This window comes from Phodopus roborovskii, unplaced genomic scaffold, assembly GCF_943737965.1.
Source record: "Phodopus roborovskii unplaced genomic scaffold, PHOROB, whole genome shotgun sequence".
Lineage (NCBI taxonomy): Eukaryota > Metazoa > Chordata > Mammalia > Rodentia > Cricetidae > Phodopus > Phodopus roborovskii.
In genome coordinates this window covers 20,583,689-20,605,140 of record NW_026125052.1, presented here as the reverse complement: position 1 = coordinate 20,605,140, position 21,452 = coordinate 20,583,689, and the positions used below count along the sequence as shown (strand labels likewise).

The 21,452-nt window shown below is 36.6% G+C and overlaps 1 protein-coding gene across 15 annotated transcripts in view; it reads right to left on the bottom strand.

Annotated features, from left to right (window-relative positions):
• Positions 1 to 21,452, bottom strand: part of Tanc2 (tetratricopeptide repeat, ankyrin repeat and coiled-coil containing 2) — a 289,050-nt gene that overhangs the window by 136,184 nt on the left and 131,414 nt on the right. For 9 of the 15 annotated variants that reach the window (XM_051178779.1, XM_051178787.1, XM_051178795.1 and 6 more), the window contains one exon: positions 8,226 to 8,336. The exons of the other annotated variants lie outside the window; for them this stretch is intronic. In XM_051178779.1, the coding sequence (XP_051034736.1) occupies positions 8,226 to 8,336 (111 nt within the window). The remainder of the gene's footprint in view (positions 1 to 8,225; positions 8,337 to 21,452) is intronic. 15 annotated transcript variants of the gene reach the window in all.

The following is a 21,452-nucleotide window of genomic DNA, read 5'->3' as shown; positions in this document are numbered from 1 at the left end:
AAATAAAGGATCACAATATGATCTGTTTAGTGACACATAATACTTAATACATACAAGTTGATATTCTAAACATTTTACAAATCTTATTTAATTATTGAAGATTATTTTTAGGCAGTATTTTGCCCCACAACCCAAGTTGAACTTGACCTTATCCCCTTATCCCCTCCTGCCTCTGCCTCCTCAATGCTGGAATAGTAGACATGTGTCCTGGATCAACTTCTTTTTCATGAAGAATGTGACACTATCTCTTGACTGTAAGAAGACTATAACAATCTTGCCTTATCTTCCCTCCTCTACTTCTAGTACTTACCAAGCAAATAACCCTACAATATCAGTGGCTTAATAAAATAGAGCAGGTTGTTTCACTCATTATGGGTGTAGGAAGCTCCATTTTGTTGTGCTTTGACACAAGGTATCACTATACAGCCCAAGCTGACCTTGAACTCCTGATTTTCCTGCCTCAGCCTCGAGTGCCATGTACCCCCCCATCCACACTCAGCTTACCTTACTTAGTTCCTATAACTTTATGAAGCAGGTATCATTATCATTTTACATAAGATTAGACTGAGGAATATGGAGTATAACCAGTACAAAGTCACACAAAAAATACACAGCAAAAAATAGGATTAGAACTAGAGACTCCTTGACTCTGAAAATCAGGTTTCCAATCACCAGATTTAGTGCCTTGGTGGAAGGAAATGGTGTAACTAATGAGTGTTGAGATATGAAATGCTGAGGATGTACGTGGTAACAGGGCATTTGCCTACCTTGTCCAAGACCCATTGTTTGATCTCCAGCACTGTAGAACAAGTAACTTAGTAGCAGGCATTCTGTTTATAGTATTTTAATCTCAGCAACTATAACAACACATGTACTCTATGGTCTGCTGACCTCTATGCTATCTTGGTCAGAGACCACATTAGGTTCTAGGCCTTTTCGCTATAGATCCCACCCTCATGGTCACATTACTTTGTAAAGGAGTTTCTATGTAGCCACACCTTAAGCTTTGATGTGTATCTAGAATGGAATGATTGTTGCCTGGAACCTTTGCCCCAAATTGTACTGTGTTTTAAATGTAGTGAAAATGAACTAGCCAGCTTTAGGCTCCCCCGAGTCTGATCCAGATTGACAAAGTCAATCTCATCTCTTTACAGGTCACTGTCTTCAGTGACACCTGCAGGGTCCTCCTCATGTGTGTATATAGGTGCAGGTATCTGTGGAATCAGAGGGCTTTGGATCCCTTGGAAATGGAGTGACAGATGCTTGGGAGCTGCCTGATGAGGGTACTGGGAACTGACCTGGGTCTTCTGCAACAGCAGTAAGTATTCTTAACTTCTGAACCATCTCTTAAGCCCCCAAATTTCTTAATAGATAAAAAGCAGCAACACAAAAAGAAAATTTGGCAAAGTAAAGTTTATTAATAAAACACCAGGTAAAAGGGGAAAAGGCAAGCTACACAGTGGCTAAAGACAACTACAACTTGGTAACACATTTACTAAAATTGTAACGAGTCAGAGAAGATGAATTAAAAAAAATTCAATACCTTAAAAGCCTAGATGTTCCATTTAAAGATCAGAATAGCCAAGATCAAAAACACTGATGACAGCTTATGCTGCTAAATATGTGGATTAAAAGAACACTCATCCATTGATGATGGGAATGCAAACTTGTACAGCTGCTTTGGAAATCAGTATGGAGGTTTCTCAGAAAATTGGGAGTCAGTCTACCACAAGACCCAGAAATACCACTTTTGGGCATATACCCAAAAGATGCATACTCACACCATAAGAACATTTGCTCAATTATGTTCATAGTAGCAAAACCTGGAAACAACCTAGATGGCCCTCAACCAAAAAATAGATAATGTACATTTACACAATGGAGTACTACTCAGCTGTAAAAAAAATAAAAATAAAAAAAATAAAATAAAAAATGGCATCTTGAAATTTGCAGGCAAATGATGGAACTAGAAAATAACCATCCTGAATGAGGTATCCCAGACCCAGAAAGACAAATATAACATGTAACTCATAAGTGGACATTAGACATAACCAGCAGACAGTCCACAACCCAGAGAACCTAGGTAACAAAGAGGACATTAGGAGAGACATACATGGTTCTGCCTAAGAAGCAGGAAAAGGACAAGATCTCCTGAGTAAACTGGGAGTTTGGGGGACATGGGGGAGGGTGGCACGGGAGAGGGGAGAAGGGAAGGGGAGTGGGAGACATGTATAGCTCAATAAAAACAAGTTTTTTTTTTTAAGGTCTCATTTTAAAGACTTAAAAGAAATTATACATAAAATGTGTTAAAATAGACCACCAGGGTGCTGGGAAATGACTCATTTGGTATGAGGACCTAAGTTTGGATGAGCTTTTGGGAGACACATTAAATTATGGTACTGCTTGAAATGAAACTTCTTCAGTTGCATTCTGTATCTCCTGCCTTCAGGGAACTTGATATAAAAGGTGATCCTTCCTCTCTCAAAAATCAAAAACAATGTATTTAGGTAAGTTTTCCCCCCACTGGGTATCAAACATATTCAAAACTCTTGCAATAACAAATCACAAACAACTTTACCAACTCCTCTTCCCATACTTTCCTGTTGGTTACAGTAAACAACAGTATTAGGCTAGAGAGAGGCTGATGTATATGAGAATTATTTTACAAATCAAAGAAGGTACTTAAAAGCATGGAGAAGAAATGAATAAAATTGTCTTGGGAGAGTGGAAGGTAGGAGGTAGAAAGGACTTTGGAAGAAGTCACACCTGAAATTAATACTGAAATAGAGTTTGATATTTAGCAGCAGATTTAAAGAAAAAGAGCAAAGAGAATAATTTTCAGATACAAATTTGGCTTGAACATCCAATTCAACACAAATATCAAATTCTATAATAAAAACTGACTCAATAGAATACTGTTTTAAAAATGGTGATTATTTTTATTCAATACATTACTGGCAGTATTAGCACTTTAACCCTAATTTTTATTAAGCCACTACTACCTGATAAATTCCTATGTGCATAAAATATATTAAATCATTTAATCTTCATAATATCCTATTTCACAGGTAGAAAAATCCACAAAGATGAGGATCCTGCTTAAGGCTCAGTGTCATTTAAGCAACTTAATATTTTTAACAGGCTGTCTGGGTCAAGAACCCATATTTTTAACAACTGAATCATTATGCGAAAATGTGATTTTAAAAAATAAATATGTGATTAGCAAGTATTTGGTTGAAGCAGGATCTTTTAATATAGCTAGCCCAGGCTAGCCTCAAAGTCTCACCAAGCCTCCTGTTTCAGCCTTCCAAGTGCTGCATAACAAGCATATATCACTTTACCTGCTTTATGATTATAGGAAAATACTAATGATTTAAAAACTTGTTTTTAATAAGAAGTTTGGAATGTTCAGCAGTGTTAGGTGTTAGGTATACACTTGGAAATATGGGCACCATTCCTATAACCATGGAAGAAATAAAATGTAATTTAAATCATTGCAAATTAAATTCTGTGATAAATATAACACAAGCAAAGTAATAAACTGCTGTAAAAAAGTTACTGAATATTTCAGAAGACACTTTATGAGATTTTACTTTTAAAAGACACCAATTCTCTACTCAGCAGCATACAATACCAGCAAAAAGTACCTTCTGCTTCAACCAGGCAATACCCAGGGAGAAAATAATGGCTACTCTCCCAAGAAGCAAATACCTAATAGCGAATGATTTAACCCTCTAACCCGAATCCTAACAGGGTGGCTGCATACAAATAATGAAACATTATGCCCCTCACTTCTTCCCTTCTTTCTTTTCTCATTCTCAGCATTCTCTTAGCATGTCCAATGTTACATTATTTACACAATGACTCATTGCAAACTACTGATTTCTCATCTATTTAAATATGACACCTCTTTGTGCTAACTAATATTAAGTGAATCTATGCGTTCTCTCTAACAGAGATAAAACATCATCTTGACCCCACTACCACAGCAAACTTGATTATATTTCTGTTTCTTAGTTCTTAAATGATAACCTGTCATTCTTTTTGGAATACTAGAAAGTGAGTAACTCCCAGCAAGTGTTGAATAGGTACAGGCATTTTCCCATATTCTTGCAAAAATAGCTCCTTGTTGTACAAATCGGTGTCCACAAGGGATCAAAGCCATGGCCTCTGGCCCTTCCCCACACACAGAGCTCCTGGTACTAAGGCACCACCCACATTTAGTTCCTTTGGCCACAATTAAAGACGAGCAGAAGAACAGATGGAGTCAGAGTGAAAACACTGACAGTTGTTGAAACCAGGGGGTACATTCATGGAGATACTCTAAGTTTAAACCTTTTCATGGGATTTCCTGGGCTCAGGCACATGGCTTTACTTAAATAATGGGGTTATTATGAACTTGAGCCTGTATAGCTGGACTCTTGTTCTTGTGGTTTCTTTGGCTGATGTCCTTTCAATTTCAGTCTCAGAATAAGTATGTCTCGGCCTATTGTTTTTGAGGCACATCTCAGTATGTAAGCTAGACTAGGCCCAAATTCACAGTATGACCCAGATGAGTTTCGAACTTGTGATACTCTTGCCTCAGCCTCCTGAGGGCTGGAGTTAAGGCAGTACACTCACCCCTCCCTTTTTTTTGGTATGTGTGAAAGTTAGAACACCGCACAGCCAGTGAGTAGAAGATTCAGAAATTAAACCCAGATCAGGGCTGGGGATTTGGCTCAATGTAGCCCTTGGTTAATTCTCAGTACCTGTCTCCCCTGTCAAAAAGGGAAAGATATTAAATCAAGGTCTAACTCTAAAACTTGAGTTCTTACTGATATATGTGGCCCAAGAATAGGACCACAAAGTAGCATGTAATCACCAGCCAGATTTAACATCTGCTAGCTTGAGCACCATCTCACAATAGTTCTTCCCGATAATCTCAGCCACCTTCCTCTTGGGCTAGCAATTTCCTCCTGGATTTTTATGAGTATATGGATATATATCTTTTGAATATATCCATATATTCATATAATTACATATTTTTTAAAATCACAGAAATGTCATGTTACAGATAATATTACTATGACAGGAAATTGAGACATATTATTCAACATGTTCTAGATCATATGACTACTGAGGTAGAAATTAGAATTGAAACATATTGACACTTGTTTAATGAAAAATGATTCCAACTTTGTCTCTCCAAACTTTAAATATTTCTGATTATTTAGAAAATGCTTAAGAATTGTACACCAGATTTCAGGAGTATCATTAATATATTAATTAACATTTCTGAGTAGTCATTGTGAGCCAACCATTCTGGTAAATGTTTTGTATGTAGTGATCTAAGATTAACTCCATTTTTATAGATAAAGAAACTGAGGCTTAGAAAGGTTAAGTGACTTATTCAAAAATCACACAGATAATAGACCCATAAGCAGTCAGGCTATAAAGTGCAGGATGAATCTCCTTTCTCACTTGGAGACTTGTTCAACTGAAATGATTGCTATCAGTTGGTTACTTGTTCTCAGAAAAAATAAATTACAACCCTGTCACATATTAAAATAAAAAAATTTGCTTTTTAATGCATGAATAGTAAAGAATGCTCACACAATGTGTATGGTAACTGTGTTAGAGGGCAATATGTTTCTGAACTATATGGTGTCCGGTTCAAGAGCTAAGCAATAAATCCTGCTTAAGATACTAGACAAATCGCTTATGCTCCCTCGGTCTTAGTTTGCCCACTATGAAGCAATTATCTAACAACATTCTTTTAATCATCCTTTACTCTGGTTGTTTAGTTATAGTGATATTATAAATTCTCTCCATAGTTGCAAAGGCAGAACCAACGTATATACTTTCTTCACAGAGGAGAGATGATGTGGACATTTTAGGGACAATAAATTATTTTTTAAAAAGATAGACTTTCAGAAGAATAAGTGGAACCCTGTGACAAAGTCTAGTTGACACCTAGGCATGGTGTCAAGCTTCATTCTCCTTTCCTGTGACAGTCATCTTCCTTGTTGGTGAGACTCCCTGGGAGAGGACTACTGACAACTGAGTTCCTTTTGTCAGAGAGACTATCTTCAGGCAGATAATGCAACTTCAGAGAAAGTCTGCCCTTGTGCTGCTTCAGGGGAGAAAGACAGGGAAAGACAGGAGAGCAGAAGGTCAGGGAGCTCTCAGATCCCAGGTTGCTTCTGAAACCTTCCAATCAATGGAGTCAGCATGACAACACATTGTACTCTAGGGTAGCCTTCTGTAAGTCTCAACTTTGATGTGTACTCATTAATTCATTTTGTTTATTGCTAATTCTTGATACTACCTAGAGATAATACTAGCTTTAACTCTGAGGTTACATTCTTATCTCAAAAGGAACTTATTTTTAGAGGATCTAAAAACTATTATAAAAGAACAAATCAGTACAAAGTTTCTATGCTATAAATCTGTTTCAGATTATAAAAGGCCTACAAAGCATTGTAACAAGCATTCTGGCATCATTGATTCTTCCTGGGGTTCTAAAAACCTTAACTGAAGTTTGGTTCTACAACAAAGAAGTCATGCTTGTGGAAAATATGCATAAATAATCACACTACTAAGATTGCCTAGAGAGATTTAGCACAGACATTCCCAAGTCGCAGCTACTCTGCTTCATGACCAGAACAACAGCTACATTAGATTAGTGAGATATAATTAATATGGTGCTAAGGAGATTAGGCTTCCATGACAGTCATTCTGATTCGTGAATCTAGAAAAGGAAAAGCCTCGGAGGGGGATAGAAGTTAGTTGAGTGGTAGAGGGTTGCCTATATTATATGAGAACGTATGTCAGAACCCCAGCTCAAAGGAGTGGAGGAAGGGAAAGAGGGTAAAAAAGAGACGGGAAAGAGGGTAAAAAAGAGACGAGAAGAGAGGGTAAAAAAGAGATGGGAAAGAGGGTAAAAAAGAGACGGGAAAGAGGGTAAAAAAGAGACGGGAAAGAGGGTAAAAAAGAGAGTACTGAGTGGAAAGAGTGTCAAGAGGGGGCATTTAGGAAAAGGAGTAGAGAATTTGGAATTACTTTGTTACAACACAGAAGTTTACAAATAAATACAAAGTTCAATATGCCATTTGCTATGAAGTGCATCTTAACACTGGATGTAGAACCTATGCAGTGCTACCCAAAGAGCTTTTGTTGCTTTCGGAAACAGAGAAACTGGTTTCTAATACAAAACTATTATTGACTTAACAAAGAACAGTCTAAGAATAAAATCCCCAAGGTCTTTCAATATTCAAAATTAATTCACAAAGTCAAATATATTTTATTTATCTGGGTGCGGTTCAAGTTTTCCTCTACTGTTTTACATGAACTTGTCCTATCTGGCTTCAGAGATATAGGACACTGACATTTTAGATCAGAAAATGATACCTACTTAAAAGTAGAATAATTCTGTCCTCTTACTCCAAGTAGAGAAAATATGTTGTGTGTGTGTTTTCCCCCCACAGTGGTTTAACATCAATTTTAATGAGCAGGAATAAACAAAAGACCTAAAAACAAGTATCTCAAGGTTCTTTACTACTGTTCTGATCTGAATTTTCAACCAGAGCTGCGATGTTTCTGACACAATTCTATACACGCACTTTAGGGAGAGTGTAAAGGAGGTTGCCAGGCAACTCACTGAAGTCTGAAAGAATTTAAGCACTGATAATGAGCCTGTCTCGGTTTGGCTCCCACACAGGAAGGGTTTTAGTGGAGCCCGCATGTGTCTGCAGGCCATGCACAAGGAGAGGCTATCTATAAAGAGTATCCAAAGGGGTCAAACTCAGGCATCTATCAAGTTCAAGTTTAATGTTTCCAATACCCAAAGTGTTTTCTGCAACTATCCAGAATCCCAATAGGAATTGGGCACATGTCATCCTTAAAAGGTAAGTACTGAATGAACATTCTTACACATATGTTTGGCCTGTATGCACATGGCCAAAATAACATGTTTTCAATTATTTCACAACACAAAATTAATCCTGAAAAATTTCATTTGCCAAAATTATTTTGAAATTTATCTTTGAAACTCTTTTCAATACCTACTCTCATGAATAACAAAAACAAGACGTACAGTAAAAACCTATGCTCTTTTAGGAGACTAGATAGTAAGACGCAAGAAATAGCATGTTTTTTATGAGTAGGATACATGCAAAGCACTGCTCTGCTGAGTGGGCCTGATGCAATCCTCCCTTTTTCAAAGCAGACACTGCATGCATGCTTACCAGGGCAGTATGAATCCACGTCCAGTTTCTGAGCTGAAGTGAGAGTTGGGGAGCCAAGCTCGGACTCTGGAATTCGTGGGCTCTCAACAAATTTTGCCTTCCTCAGAGGGGCTAAGGACAAAAAGACAGATAGAGAAGGAAAGAGATAGGAAAGTAGAAAAGAAGAGGGGCGAGAAAAAGGAAAGAGGAGCAGAGGGAAAGGAAAGGGAAAGAGAGACACAGAGGGGTCATGAGTAAGGGGAGCAGCAGGCAGCAGCTGGAAGCACTTACATGAGCGATAGTCTGTGAGACTCACATCAGGTTACCCTACTTTTTGTGCCAAAAAAAAAAAAAAAAAAAAAAATGCATTCCTCATACAGGAGATGGGTCTTGTGTAAAAGTCACTGAAAATGGGAAAAACTAACGTCTAATAACCAAAACTCTGAGCATAATTTTTAATTGTCTACTACCTCTAGTTACTTCCTCTCTTTATAAAGAAAGGACTTTCTTATCTTGGTTTTCTGTGCAATAAAATACAAATATTAACTAAGAAAACTACTGAAAATATTTTAAGGTTTAATTACAACTATAATAATAAAGTTTCATTTATCTAGAAAGAACTACCTGATAGTCATGATGAATACTAAAAGTGAGTGTGATTAAATATTGATGTAGTTTAATAGGAAACCAATTTAATGCTGAACCATTAATATAAGAAATCAACAATGCCAGGATGCTAAATTATGAAATAAGCCATGACAATTTGACACTGATGCTAAAGAGATCTGTCTTGGTTACAAACTTTATCATGAAACCTATAGAATAATAACATTTCATACCATGAAAATCATTCAACATTGTATTAGTGTATTCATAAACTTGAAATTGTACTTACTGAAAATTCATAATCAAAATCTTTGTGATATGGACTTATTATATATCCTATACTAGCTCTGAAATTAGGAACCCAAATGCTTAGATTACAGGTGTGTACCACTTTACCCAACTGGTTATACAAATATTATTTAGTAACTTTTGTGAGTGTGTATTAAGATGCATTATTGTTTTACATTCAAATCCTCAGTTAAACATCTTTTCAAAAAAATCAGTTGACTATCTTAAAAGTTAAAATGAGATGGATTATTTTGTTATTTTCAACCTGAATTACATTACATTCTAATAAGATAAAAGTGCTTAGCATAGCACTAACACTGGAAAGATGAGCTGGATGTGGAATTTACTCGAATGCATTAGCCCCATATCTACAAGTGTCTTAAGGTGTGTGAATGTGTAGAATCACATCACTGTTTTTCAAAAGTTTCTTCATGTGCTTCAAAATCCTTATCCATTACTGATCCCCAATGAATTCAAAGTTAACCTAAAAGATGCTATAATAAAGTCACTGTAAAAGTCCTTGTCATTAAAAATGTCTAAAATTCTCCTTTATTATTTTTGGAGAATAAAAACTATCAATTATGAAAGAATTAAAGATGTTTTTAAATGTCAAAACTTACAGACCCCAAAATCACAGTACATAAGCTATAAGTACATGCTAAAAATACAACATAAAGCCTGTCATTGCCTCCACGGGAACACGAGTCAGACACTAACAGTGTTAATAGTATGGTTCCTACCCAAAAGTAAGCTTTGGAAAAGATATCTCCTGTGCTGATTGTAATATTTAAGCCTCTTTTTAGGGAAATCACTGTCAGAAATGAAGATCTTGTCAGTTATATACATGTGATTAGTAAGAAAGACCCAAATCTCATTATATACCCACCAACTAGTTTAAAAAAAGACACCTGATTTAGCATTGCTTTATAAAGAGAAATATATATATAAAATAGGTATTTGTGGGATGATGCTTGTTATATTAATGTCGGGTTTTTATGACTACAGAAAAAAACTCCTAACTGCTGGGCCATCTCTTCAGCGGTAAGTTTATTTTTCAAGCTCTTCAGTCCTTCTCTAGGTTTTTATTAAATCACAACCCTAGCTCTAGAATAACTATTACACCTGCTGAGTTCTGACAAAACCTGATAAAAGGGATATCTATATCTATTTTGAGTAATGGGCAGGAACCAGCACATTAGAGAGGAGATGTAAGAAATGAGCTAAGGACAACAGGAGAACTTGAGGGAGGGATGATGCATGTTTGAGAACTATGAGGTGGAGTCAAAGGGGAAGATCGTGGTCCTGGAGAATACAGAAAAATGTAAGTAGTTGAGACTACAAAGGCAATGTGGGCAAAAGTATAAACCAGAATTTGCATTGGTTATGGAAGAGAAAAAAAAATGTAATCCATTTCTAAAATACATACTTTTCCAGCAAGCAGAGTTATCAGATCTGTGGCGCTCAATGCCATTCTGACTTGTTTTCCCTTCTCAGGGAACTGAAAGTTCACAAATGGATATTTCATTTGTTTTTCTTTGTACCTTTATTCAGTAGGTATTTAATTAATTCAGCTATCTGCCATGATTATTACCTCATTTATCTAATAAGGAGGTTAAATTATTGGCTTGTTTGAGTCAAGCTCTCACTCTGTAGCTCTGGATGGCCTAGAACTTGCCAATTTAGATCAGGCTGACTAAACATGCAGTGATCCTCTTTCATCAGAGATATGGGATGGCAGCTGTGTGCTGCTATGTCTAGCGAGATAATTATATAAGATAATAATGGTGATCAGATCCAAGTAATGAATAGCTAGTGCTATTTGTAAGTCAACAAAAGTAAGTAGAATCATAGAAAGGACAGGATGCCCAACAGTCATACCATCACCGGGTAAAGGACATAAAAGGGCAAATCAAAGATAGTGTATATTTTTCTTGAAAGCCCCGCATTTACATAGATTTCTTTGCAGAAAATTAAAAAAAAAATGCTACCTAACATGATTATAATGCATAAGAGAACTAAACGTCAAAAGTGTTTACCTAATCAAAAACAAAAACAAAATAAATGAAAACTGATTGGATTGGATGGGTAAAAATAAACTAAAACTCAAATCAGGTATTTTGTTGTGATGTGATGACAGGGAACTGTTGCCTTGAAAATTAATTTGAACCAACAATGGGAACTTGATTCTAATGCTACTAAGAAATCTAAGTCTGAGGATGTAGGCAGAAGAAAATGCTTATAGATTTAAGAAATATAGTCATTTAAAAGGTCTAGGTCATATTTCTAGCACTTACTAGTAAACAATTTGCAAAGTCCAAGTTTTCTCAGTCATAAAGTTTTGTTGAGTCTCAACAAATTCTAATCATAAAAAATATTTAGCATGTGCTTAGCTATGACAACAGCTCACCTATAATTAATTTATTGGGATATGAAATGGTGAAGTCTACAGTTATGGAAAAAAAGCAAGATTTTAAGACACAGCATGCAGAGGAAGAATAACGGTTGCAGAACAGGGAAAAGATGGACAGTAAAGGATTTGAAACTAAAAGCTTAAGCCAGATTTCCATTTTATGCTTTTCCTAGTGCTAAAATCCTTGTATGCATGTCACGTTGCCCATCAGTCATTCTGAGTCCACAACAGTGCCTATATCCTGGATGAGTTGTCAAGATTACATTAACTGAGTGAGTATAAAGTAAAACATTTTCAGAAAACTAAGGAAGAACTTGAAGCAGGAACAACTGACCTAGAAAAACAGGCTATTTCTAGTGCATGTAGCTAAAGTGTGCATAGGAAATGACTATTGGTATCACACTATGCAACCTAAAAGTCTTGCCAAGTAAATGTTCAAGTAAAAATAGTTTTCCATTCCTTAGTAACATTTTTGTTGTACTGTGGATCAAAATCAGAGCACTTTCACTAAGTTACATCCCTAGACCTTAAAGCTTAAAAACTATGGTTTTCCACCCTACATCTATTGTTAATGTTTAAAAACTACCGTTTTCCATCCTACACCTATTGATAGTTTTCTTACAGAATTTATGCACATTTCTAAATTATACTCTGAGATTATTTGGTATTACAAACCAGAATAGAATGTAAGAAAACAAAACTTTCAAAAATATTTCAACCAGTTGTACACACCTATAATTCCAGCAACTGAAAGATAGAAGCAGAAAGATCAAGAGTTTCAGGCCATCTCTGGCTACATAATAAATCTGAGGGCTAGCTTGGGTTTTATGAGATCCTGTTCCAAATATGAAAATAATAGGATATTCTGGTGGCAGAATAACACTTCATCTGTAAATTTTGTTTCAGGAAGAACAGTGGAAGTGTGTAGATCAGTGGTAGACATTTCCCTAATAACAAAGAAGCTTTGGGGTTGAGACCTCGCATTACAAGTCCAACACACAAACCAAAGGCCTGCAATTCATTCTGTTTGAGACTTACATATAGCTTCTTTCTTAGTGATTTGAAACTTCTTTTAGAGTCTGATGCCAATTGCAGATATATAGCTCTAAAAATGACTGCTGCTTTAAAAAAAAAAAAAAAGGCTAGGCAATAAATAGTTGACAGCCAAGACTTAGCTAACTACTTTATACATTATCTACATTTACCTAAATCCACTTGACCTTCATAAATTTCTTTCATGAGGAACACACTAACCCTATTTTGAAAATGGGACATCAGAATCATAAGACTTTTTATGAAGGGCCACATTAAATAAATGAAAGGAAAAAGTCTACATGCATTTTTATAATATTGCTCCTCACTATTATGGGACTACTTTGAATTATGAGATAATTTTTAAATAATCCAAAAAAATGGAAGTACACAGCATGGCAAACATCATTGATGCTTACCAACATCCTGTCTCCATTCAATTCTAAGTACAGGGGCAATTATGATTTTCAGTTCTTATGCAATTTAAGAAGGACTGTGTAACTATTCTGGCCATCAGACACCAGTGACACAGCCTCTAAGTTTAAGTCTGTCTTTTTCTCATTAACAAAACGCATGAAGCAAATCTCATGCAGAGATGGTAGAGCTAGAAGACTGACTACCTTGCACTTGTCACCAGATTCAACTGTCCTGGAGAGCTGCCTAAGCTTGCAGAAATAGATATTTGCTGCATGAAATCCCAAAGATTTTTAAGGCTGTTATGGTATCAGACTATTATAGCTAATTAAATAGCTACAAAGTAATTCTTTTTTTAATCCTTCTATGTCAAGGAGAATGTTTTATAGTGGCACTAATACCAATTAATCCCTGCTTTTAACCAAGAGGAACAGTTTAGCTTTTAAAACTGCTTGAAAGTTCGCAAATCTATCTAGTTATTTATCTTCTAGCTATTGTACACACTAATTTTCCTGTCTGCTTACAGAATACTATTTTCTTATATTAAATTTTTAAAATTTTTATATATATATATATATATATATATATATATATATATATATACACACACACATCTGTATAAGGCCATATGTGTGTGTGTGGCCTTGGAGGCCAGCTGGAGTCACACAATTATGAGCTGCTCAACCTGGGTACTAAGATTGGGACTCAGCTCCTCTGAAGAGCAGCAAATGCTTTTATACACTGAGTCATCTCTCTAGTCACTCATATTTTTAAAAATAAAAACCTATGCAAGGGCTGGAGAGATGGTTCAGTGTTTAAGAGCACTTATTGATTTTTCTGAGGACCTGAGTTGGGTTTTGGCACCATATGGTAGTTCATAATCGTCTATAACTCTAACTCTAGGGATCAGGTACCCTCTTTTGGCCTCTGTGGGCACCAGGTATGTATTTAGTGTACAGAAATACATTCAGACAAATACTTGCTTATATAAAATAAGAATAAATCCATCTTTAAAAAATTACCTAAACAAGAGCACAGAACTCCAGAAAATGATATAAACAAGTATAGTTAGTTGTAAGCAGGGATAATAAAATCTTGTGAAGATGCTAGGCCAAATGAAAAAAAAAGTGAGAAGACTTATTTTACCAAACTGTACCTCAATAGGGAGACTCAATTTAATTCTCCACTTTATGTCCATTCTCTGTTGGGTTATTGTGGTGGTTTGAATGAAAATGGGTCCCATAGGCACAGGGTGTGGCATTATTTGAAAGAGGACATGTGGCTTTGTTGGAGTAGGTATGGCCTTGTCTTGTGGGGGAAATGTGTCACTAAGGGTGGGCCTTGAGGTTTCAGAAGCTCAAGCCAGACCCAGTGGCTCCCTCTCTCTTCCTGATGCCTGCTGATCCAGATATAGAACTTGCTGATACTTCTCTAGCACCATGTCTACCTGCATGTCGCCATGTTTCCCACCGTTATTATTATGGACTAAACTTCTGAACCCCAGTGAAATGTTTTCCTTTATAAGAGCTGACTTGGTCATGGTGTCTCTTCATAGCAATAGAACTTTGACTATGACAGCTGTAAAGAAAACATTTATAGGCAATTAAATTTAAATTGGTATCCCACCTACCAAAAAAGTGACTAGAAATCTGGGTATTTAGCCTTTGGTAGTGACTGTCTAGCATGTACTGTAGTTAAATGTTTTTCGCTGTTCTGCTGGTTCCCCTGGACTAGTTTCTCTCTAGCTTGTGGGTCCTTGCAGCTGCTTATGAAATAAAAGGCTAACATTAAATATAATTGTTTGGCCAATGGCTTAGGCTTATTACTGGCTAGCTCTCTCTTGTAAATTAACCCATCTTTAATAATCTGTGTATCACCATGTGGCAGTGGCTTACCAATAATGTCCAGGTATCTTACCCATTCAGTGACTACATGGCATCTCCCTGATTTCACCTTCTTTCTTTCTCTATCTGTGTTTGGAATTCCCTAGCTCTTCATCACTTTATTCTTCCTTCCATTCTCTGAAATGAAATACTTATTTTCTTATCTGTCTTTTATTTTTTCTCATTGTTATAGAAAGCAGTTTTCAGATTTTCTTTCTGTATGAGGTTTTGTGAGTTACCATAATGAAGCTTTTTCACACATTTCCAGACATTTCTAATTTTCCTTGGTATCTTGCAGGAAATGTCAATCCAGTTCTACACACTTTTAATAGCTTTTTCATTGATGGCATAGTAAGAATTAAAAAATGAGGACATTGAAAGCAGAGACTGAATGTGTTTTCACATGTTTAAACACAGAAAAGCTCAAGTTTCTTTGTTAAATTGAGAGTGAATCATTAGGCCATTCTTGAAAGTACTAAACTGATTAGTGGGCTACATTCAGCTTCTAAACTGTGCTAGGTTTAAGTACTGCTAGGGATGGGAAGGTAAGTACATGAACTGAAGTAGTCCTTTCAAAATCCAGGAGACACAAGAGCTAACACCATCTCACAATGAAATGCTGTATATTCAAATTATCTGAGTATAATTATATTCAAATACAAAGATTGAAGCCTGTCAAGCTCACTTTACTATTTGTGTTTATAAAAGTATATTTCTATTCCAAAGTCCTATTAAACAATTATAGTGTACAATCATGATTCTTCTTGTCATGGCCTGGGTAGATAAGAGCTGAAATAATATGATCATCTCATCACCATAGTGACTTAGTACACCAGAACAGATTTTTCACTCGATGTTATTACTATACAGTATAGCCTGGCCTGGTACTTGTAATTCTCTTATCTCAGCCTTCTAAGTGCTAGGATTACAGAGTATGCCCCCATGTCCAGCAGTATACTTTCCACTATTATTTTAGGGCCCCAGAGGCCCTTGCTGCCTTCTCTGTAACACTATTGTCTTTGTTTCCTCAGCTCAGCAGGACTGTCATTCTTAGATTTCTCCATGAAATATATTCAGGCAAGAAGCCAAGGTTCACCTAGTTCTTGACCCCTAACCTATCTTTTCATTCAGTGATTATGTAACTATTCTGTCAACAGCTCAATGTCCAAAAACAGTTGTTTCCTGTGGGAAGGCAAGTATAATATTAGTTAAGTCATCATAATGGGAAGGGAAGAGCCTTTTGTAATGTTTCAACATGCATATTTATTATTTAACAATGTGTCTGGCGAGAGACAGGATCTTCTGTTTTATATGCTCCTGTGTCCTCAGCAGTGCCAAACACAGAACAAATACATTATTTTTGAATAAATTAAATTTTTACATACTTATATATAGATTTTGTTGTTCATCTTTAGTAACTAAAGCTAAAGAAGACTGGTGATTCTAAACTGTACTCAAGAGTACATTCTTACATATGTTATATATATTCTTGTGCAATTATGTTGTGCCACACAAAAGGATATTCTGGCACAATGATTACAGATGGAACATACAAGCAATAAAAATGGGAGACAACATGGTGCTAAAAAAAAAAGCTACTCAAAAAGGACCACAAAACCTTAAGATATTCCAACAGACACTAATTAATGAAGTTAATGGGACCTTGAATAAATGAAACAGAAGTTCTCATTTCAAGGAGAAATCAAATATAAATTTTTATCTCTATATGACATTACAAAGCAAAAGGCAAGTTGCTGCAGAGGACAATACAAAACGCAAGAAACAAAAATAGTGTAACTAAAAACTATCAGAGATCCTACCTATGGTTAAAGTTTTATAGCATATAGCATTCCTACTATTTTATGTCAAATATTAATCCTATTATTTTATGTAAAATATTAATGTCAACATTTTAAAACAACTGATGACTTTCTCAAACACATACTTATGCCTTTATATATATATATATGTGTGTGTGTGTGTGTGTGTGTGTGTGCATATATATATATATATATATATATATATATATATGGGCAAGTAGGCATTCACTTGTGTGCACGTATGTGCACCTGTGTGTAAACCAGAAGCTGATGTTGGGTGTCCTCTTCAATAGCTTCCCTACCTCTTTGTTTCCGACAGGATCTTTCAGTGAAACTGGAATTCATCCATTTGGGTAGGCTGGCTGGGTATCAAGCCCTAGGAATCCCACTGTCCCCAATTTTCCAGCACTAGGATTACAGGAATGCATTGTTGTGCCTAGTTTTATGCAGGTATTGAAGATTGAATTAGGTTCCTCATCGGTTGAGCCACTCCCTTAGCCCTGAAGCACATGATTTTTGAAAGATTTTTGAAAGAAATATGCAGATCCTAAAAATAGGAAATAAGTTCAACTGGTGGGGGACACCTGTAATCCCAGCACTGGTCGTGGCTATGTAGCATGACTAGGTCTCAAAAATAAACAAATAGAAGTGAGACTTGTGTTACATGACCTATTGTGTGGTCTTCAAAAATTATTCATCTTTTTCAACTCTTTAAGATTCCTCACTTAAAAATGTGAGCCATAAAATGTCTCTCCATTATGAGTATTAAGTTTAAAGGGCAAAAGGTAGATTCAATTAAAAAAGGAGATATGAACATTTATTATTCAGAACACCAAACAGACTTCAAAACTATATAACGGCAGCCAATGCCAAGGGCTGAGCTATCCCTGGAACAGAAACTGAAATGTGGATGTGGGATTCATTATTTAGTAATGGCATACATAATAGATACCACTTACTTCTCAAGGCCATCACAAAGGTTAAAATGAATTCATCTTTGTAAAATCGGCATAATGCCTTACATTACAGTGGGTTCAATGTTAGACATTTTATAATGTATAATGATGGAAACAGTGATGGTGGTGATGTATTGGCAAGCAATGGAGGAACATGGGAAGAAACACAGTGACCTTTAAGATGCTGGTCAGAGCACTGGACCTTAGTGAAGATGACTCACAACCTCTAACAGCAAAATGTAATTTGCTCACAGTTCTTGGCTCAGTTCTTTCTGCTTCTCTATCTTTGCCCTTAAATAACTTTAATGCATAAAGATTATTTTAAGCAGAATATATACTGTACCAAATGTACTTGTGTGAAATGTCTCCTATGGTATAGAATGTTGGAGGCAATTTTTTTATGATACAAGAAAGCTAAAAACAAAACCATTAAACATTCTGTCAGTGATTTAAAAGTATGCGTTCATATATTAGAACCTAAGATCCTGAGGTAATAAATCTGAAGTATAAACACTACATGTTCTATTACTACATATGAATAATCAAACTTCACTAGTGTAAACGCCATATAGGGTTATAAGGTAATCTCAGGACAGAACTCAGAATCATACAGAATGTAGTCACATTGCTGCTTTTTCTTTTGCACTGGCAAATAATAGTGCCTAACAACATGCTAATGGGTAAAATTATACAAAATTCCTTGAAATAATTTTCCCTATACTTGAGAGATAAAAGGCTTGAATGATAACAATGTACATGAAAGGCAACTGTCATTTACTGCTGTTTTTCTCACTAAAACTTTAAGCAAGTTATCTGAAGACTTTAATTATCCAGTGTGGAGGTAGAAACTGCTACAGTTTGCATAAGCATGAGTATTTGTGCCAGTATTAGAATAAAACTGGCTAAGAGGGGCCAGGAAGAGGGCTTAGTGGGTAAAGTAGTTGCTGGGCAAACATGAAGTTCTGAGTTTTGACCCTTAGCACCAAAAGTAAAAAACCTGGGCATGTTATACCTAAAATTCTAGCTCTGCAGGCAGAGATAGGTAGATTCTGGGTGCCCTGGTCAGCCATTCTAACCATAATGGTGAGCTCCAGGTTCAGTTAGTGACCCTGTCTCTAAAAATAGGGTGGAGAAATGCTTGAGGATGATAGTTCTAGCATCAATGTTTGGCCTCCATATATGTCTGCACAAAAAGTGCACCTGCACACACGTGTGACTAATACAAAACACACACACACACAGAGAGAGAGAGAGAGAGAGAGAGAAAGAATGAGAGAGAGAGAGACAGACAGACAGGTGGGTTACAAGAATAACTGATTAAAATTACATTATTTCAAAAACTAGTAGGATTGTGAATATTCACAATACTAAGTAATGATAAGTGGGTTATATGCAAATTACCCTGGTTTGATCATTACATACTATATATAAGAGTGAAATAATACAGTGTATTTTATAATATGTACAACTATTATGTATCAATTAAACCTTTTCAAAATTAATAGATTAAAAGTAAATGTTACTGGGTGGTGGTAGCATACACCTTTAACCCCAGAACTCTGGAGGCAGAGGCAGAAGGGCAGAGGGGCAGAGGGGCAGAGGGGCAGAGGGGCAGAGGGGCAGACGTAGAGGATCTCTGTGAGTTTGAGGCCAGCTTTGTCTACAGAATGAGTCCCAGAACAGCCAAGGCTACAGAGAAATCCTGTCTCCAAAAGGGGGTTAAAAGTGTAAATGTTATCCTGTCCCTGTGGAGACATTTTTTAAGGATTAAGTGTGAATGCCAGTAACTTTCTGGCTTGTTTTGGAATGTGCAGTTGTTACTAGTCACAATAGGAAATTCACACCAAAGAGTACTGAGTAATTCTAACCCTGGGTCAGAAATCACCAGTGCTGTAAGAGGGCATGTTACTTTTCAGTCTCTGAAGCCTTAGTATCATATTGGCAGAGAATGGGAAAAAGGATTAAATAATGATTGGCAGACAAGAAAAACTGGGTCTGAAGTTGAACTGCTTTCTCTGCTAGAAAGTAAACCATGGGAGGAAGGTAGCCAGAGGAACAAGATGAGCACCATGCCAGGGATGACTGTTATAGTGGTAGGAGCAAGGGTTCATACCCAGCATGAAACACTGGGTAGTGTGATAAGAAGAGAGGTGACATACCAAACATAGGCACTGACTTGGTTTAGATGTATTTCTTGGGGTTGTCACAAATGTCCTGTATTTTGAACTGAATAAACGCACTGCTCTGTTCATGGTTACATTTTTAAGATGTGTATGTGTGTGTGTGGGGGGGGGGTCTAGGAGGACAATGAAGACAGAAGTCATGTTGCATAACACAGCTCAAAGAATTGAAGACTGAAGTGAAAAAACTAACCACATTTCTGTCTAAAGCTAGTAAGTGCTGTCCTTCCACTAACTAATGCATCTCACTGGATACATGGCAAAACAAGCAAACAACAAAACCGTGTAAAAGTATGGAACAACAAAAGCTAAAAGTGAACAATAAAATCACTTTTCATAAAACTAGCACCAGAACTGGGCATGGTGGGCCATCCGCAGCGCTCAGGAGACTGAGGCAGGAGGATGGAGTTTGAGGCCAGTGAGGACTACAAAAGCAAATTTGAAACCAGCCATAAAAATCACTTAAGTTTCCTGTGTCTAACTGTGGTCATATACTATGGTATGAACACAGGTAATACTTAGGCTTTACTATATTCGACATGGTGCTAGGCACCTGGTACATGATTTGTTTACATCTCATGTACATTTTACAAAATACAATACAAAAACTTGACTATGAATAACTTGTGAACGGCTCCACAGTACAGAAGTGGTAAAGGTGGAACCAACATTATGGATGTCTGACTAGAGTTCAGGTGATGATCAGCTTCTGCAAAGCTTCCTTTTAAAAATGACCTCCTGGCCTGACCTACTAGTCCTGCTTACAGTCTTTAGGTATCACAAAGGGAGCAGGAAATGTTAATTAATTCTGGAAGCAGTTAGATAAAAGTCAGTAAAGAAAGCTTCTGAAACTGGAAGCTCTAGGCCACAGTGTCTAGGACAGGGTTATCCTCCATGTAAAACTGAACTCAGAATCATAACGGAAGCTCTTCAGGTGTTACTAGGTGTGGGTGTGGTGGTTAATTTCATAGTCAAACTGGCTAGGTTTGATATCACTTAGGAGACATTCTTCTGGGTATGTTTGTTGAGGGCATTTCAAGAGACATTTAACTAATGAAGGAAGACTCACCCTGAATAAAGGCAGAGCCATCCCATTGGTTGGGGATGCAGATAGAAGAAAGAGGGGGAGTGGGAGTAGAGAGGGGAAAAGAGAGAGAGAGAGGCAGAGAGAGACAGAGAGAGACAGAGAGAGAGAGAGAGAGAGAGAGACTAAGACATTTCTCTTTGCTTCCTAACACAATATACTCAGTTGCTTCACACTACTGTGGCTGTGAACTGTACCCTCAAACCATAAGTACATACCAATTTTCCCTTCTTTAACTTGCTTTGGTTAGGCATTCTGTCACAGAACAATAACTGATATATCTACTGTCCAAGTTTGGAGTGGATAGAATTAAATCCCGTGGGGTTGGGAATATGGCTCAGTTTGTAAAGTATGTGCACAGTGTACACAGGCCCTGGGTTCAGCCCTTGGCAGAAACAAACAAACAATAAAAAGCAATAAACATCTAAGTCAGTGCCAGTAACTTAACGGAGTAATGATCCAAACAGTGAAGAAATATTAAAGTATGAATCGATCACCACAACAGGGAGTAATTTACACTTCATCACATTTCTATCTCTGCTATTTTCTCAACAATGTATTATTTAAGAAGTATC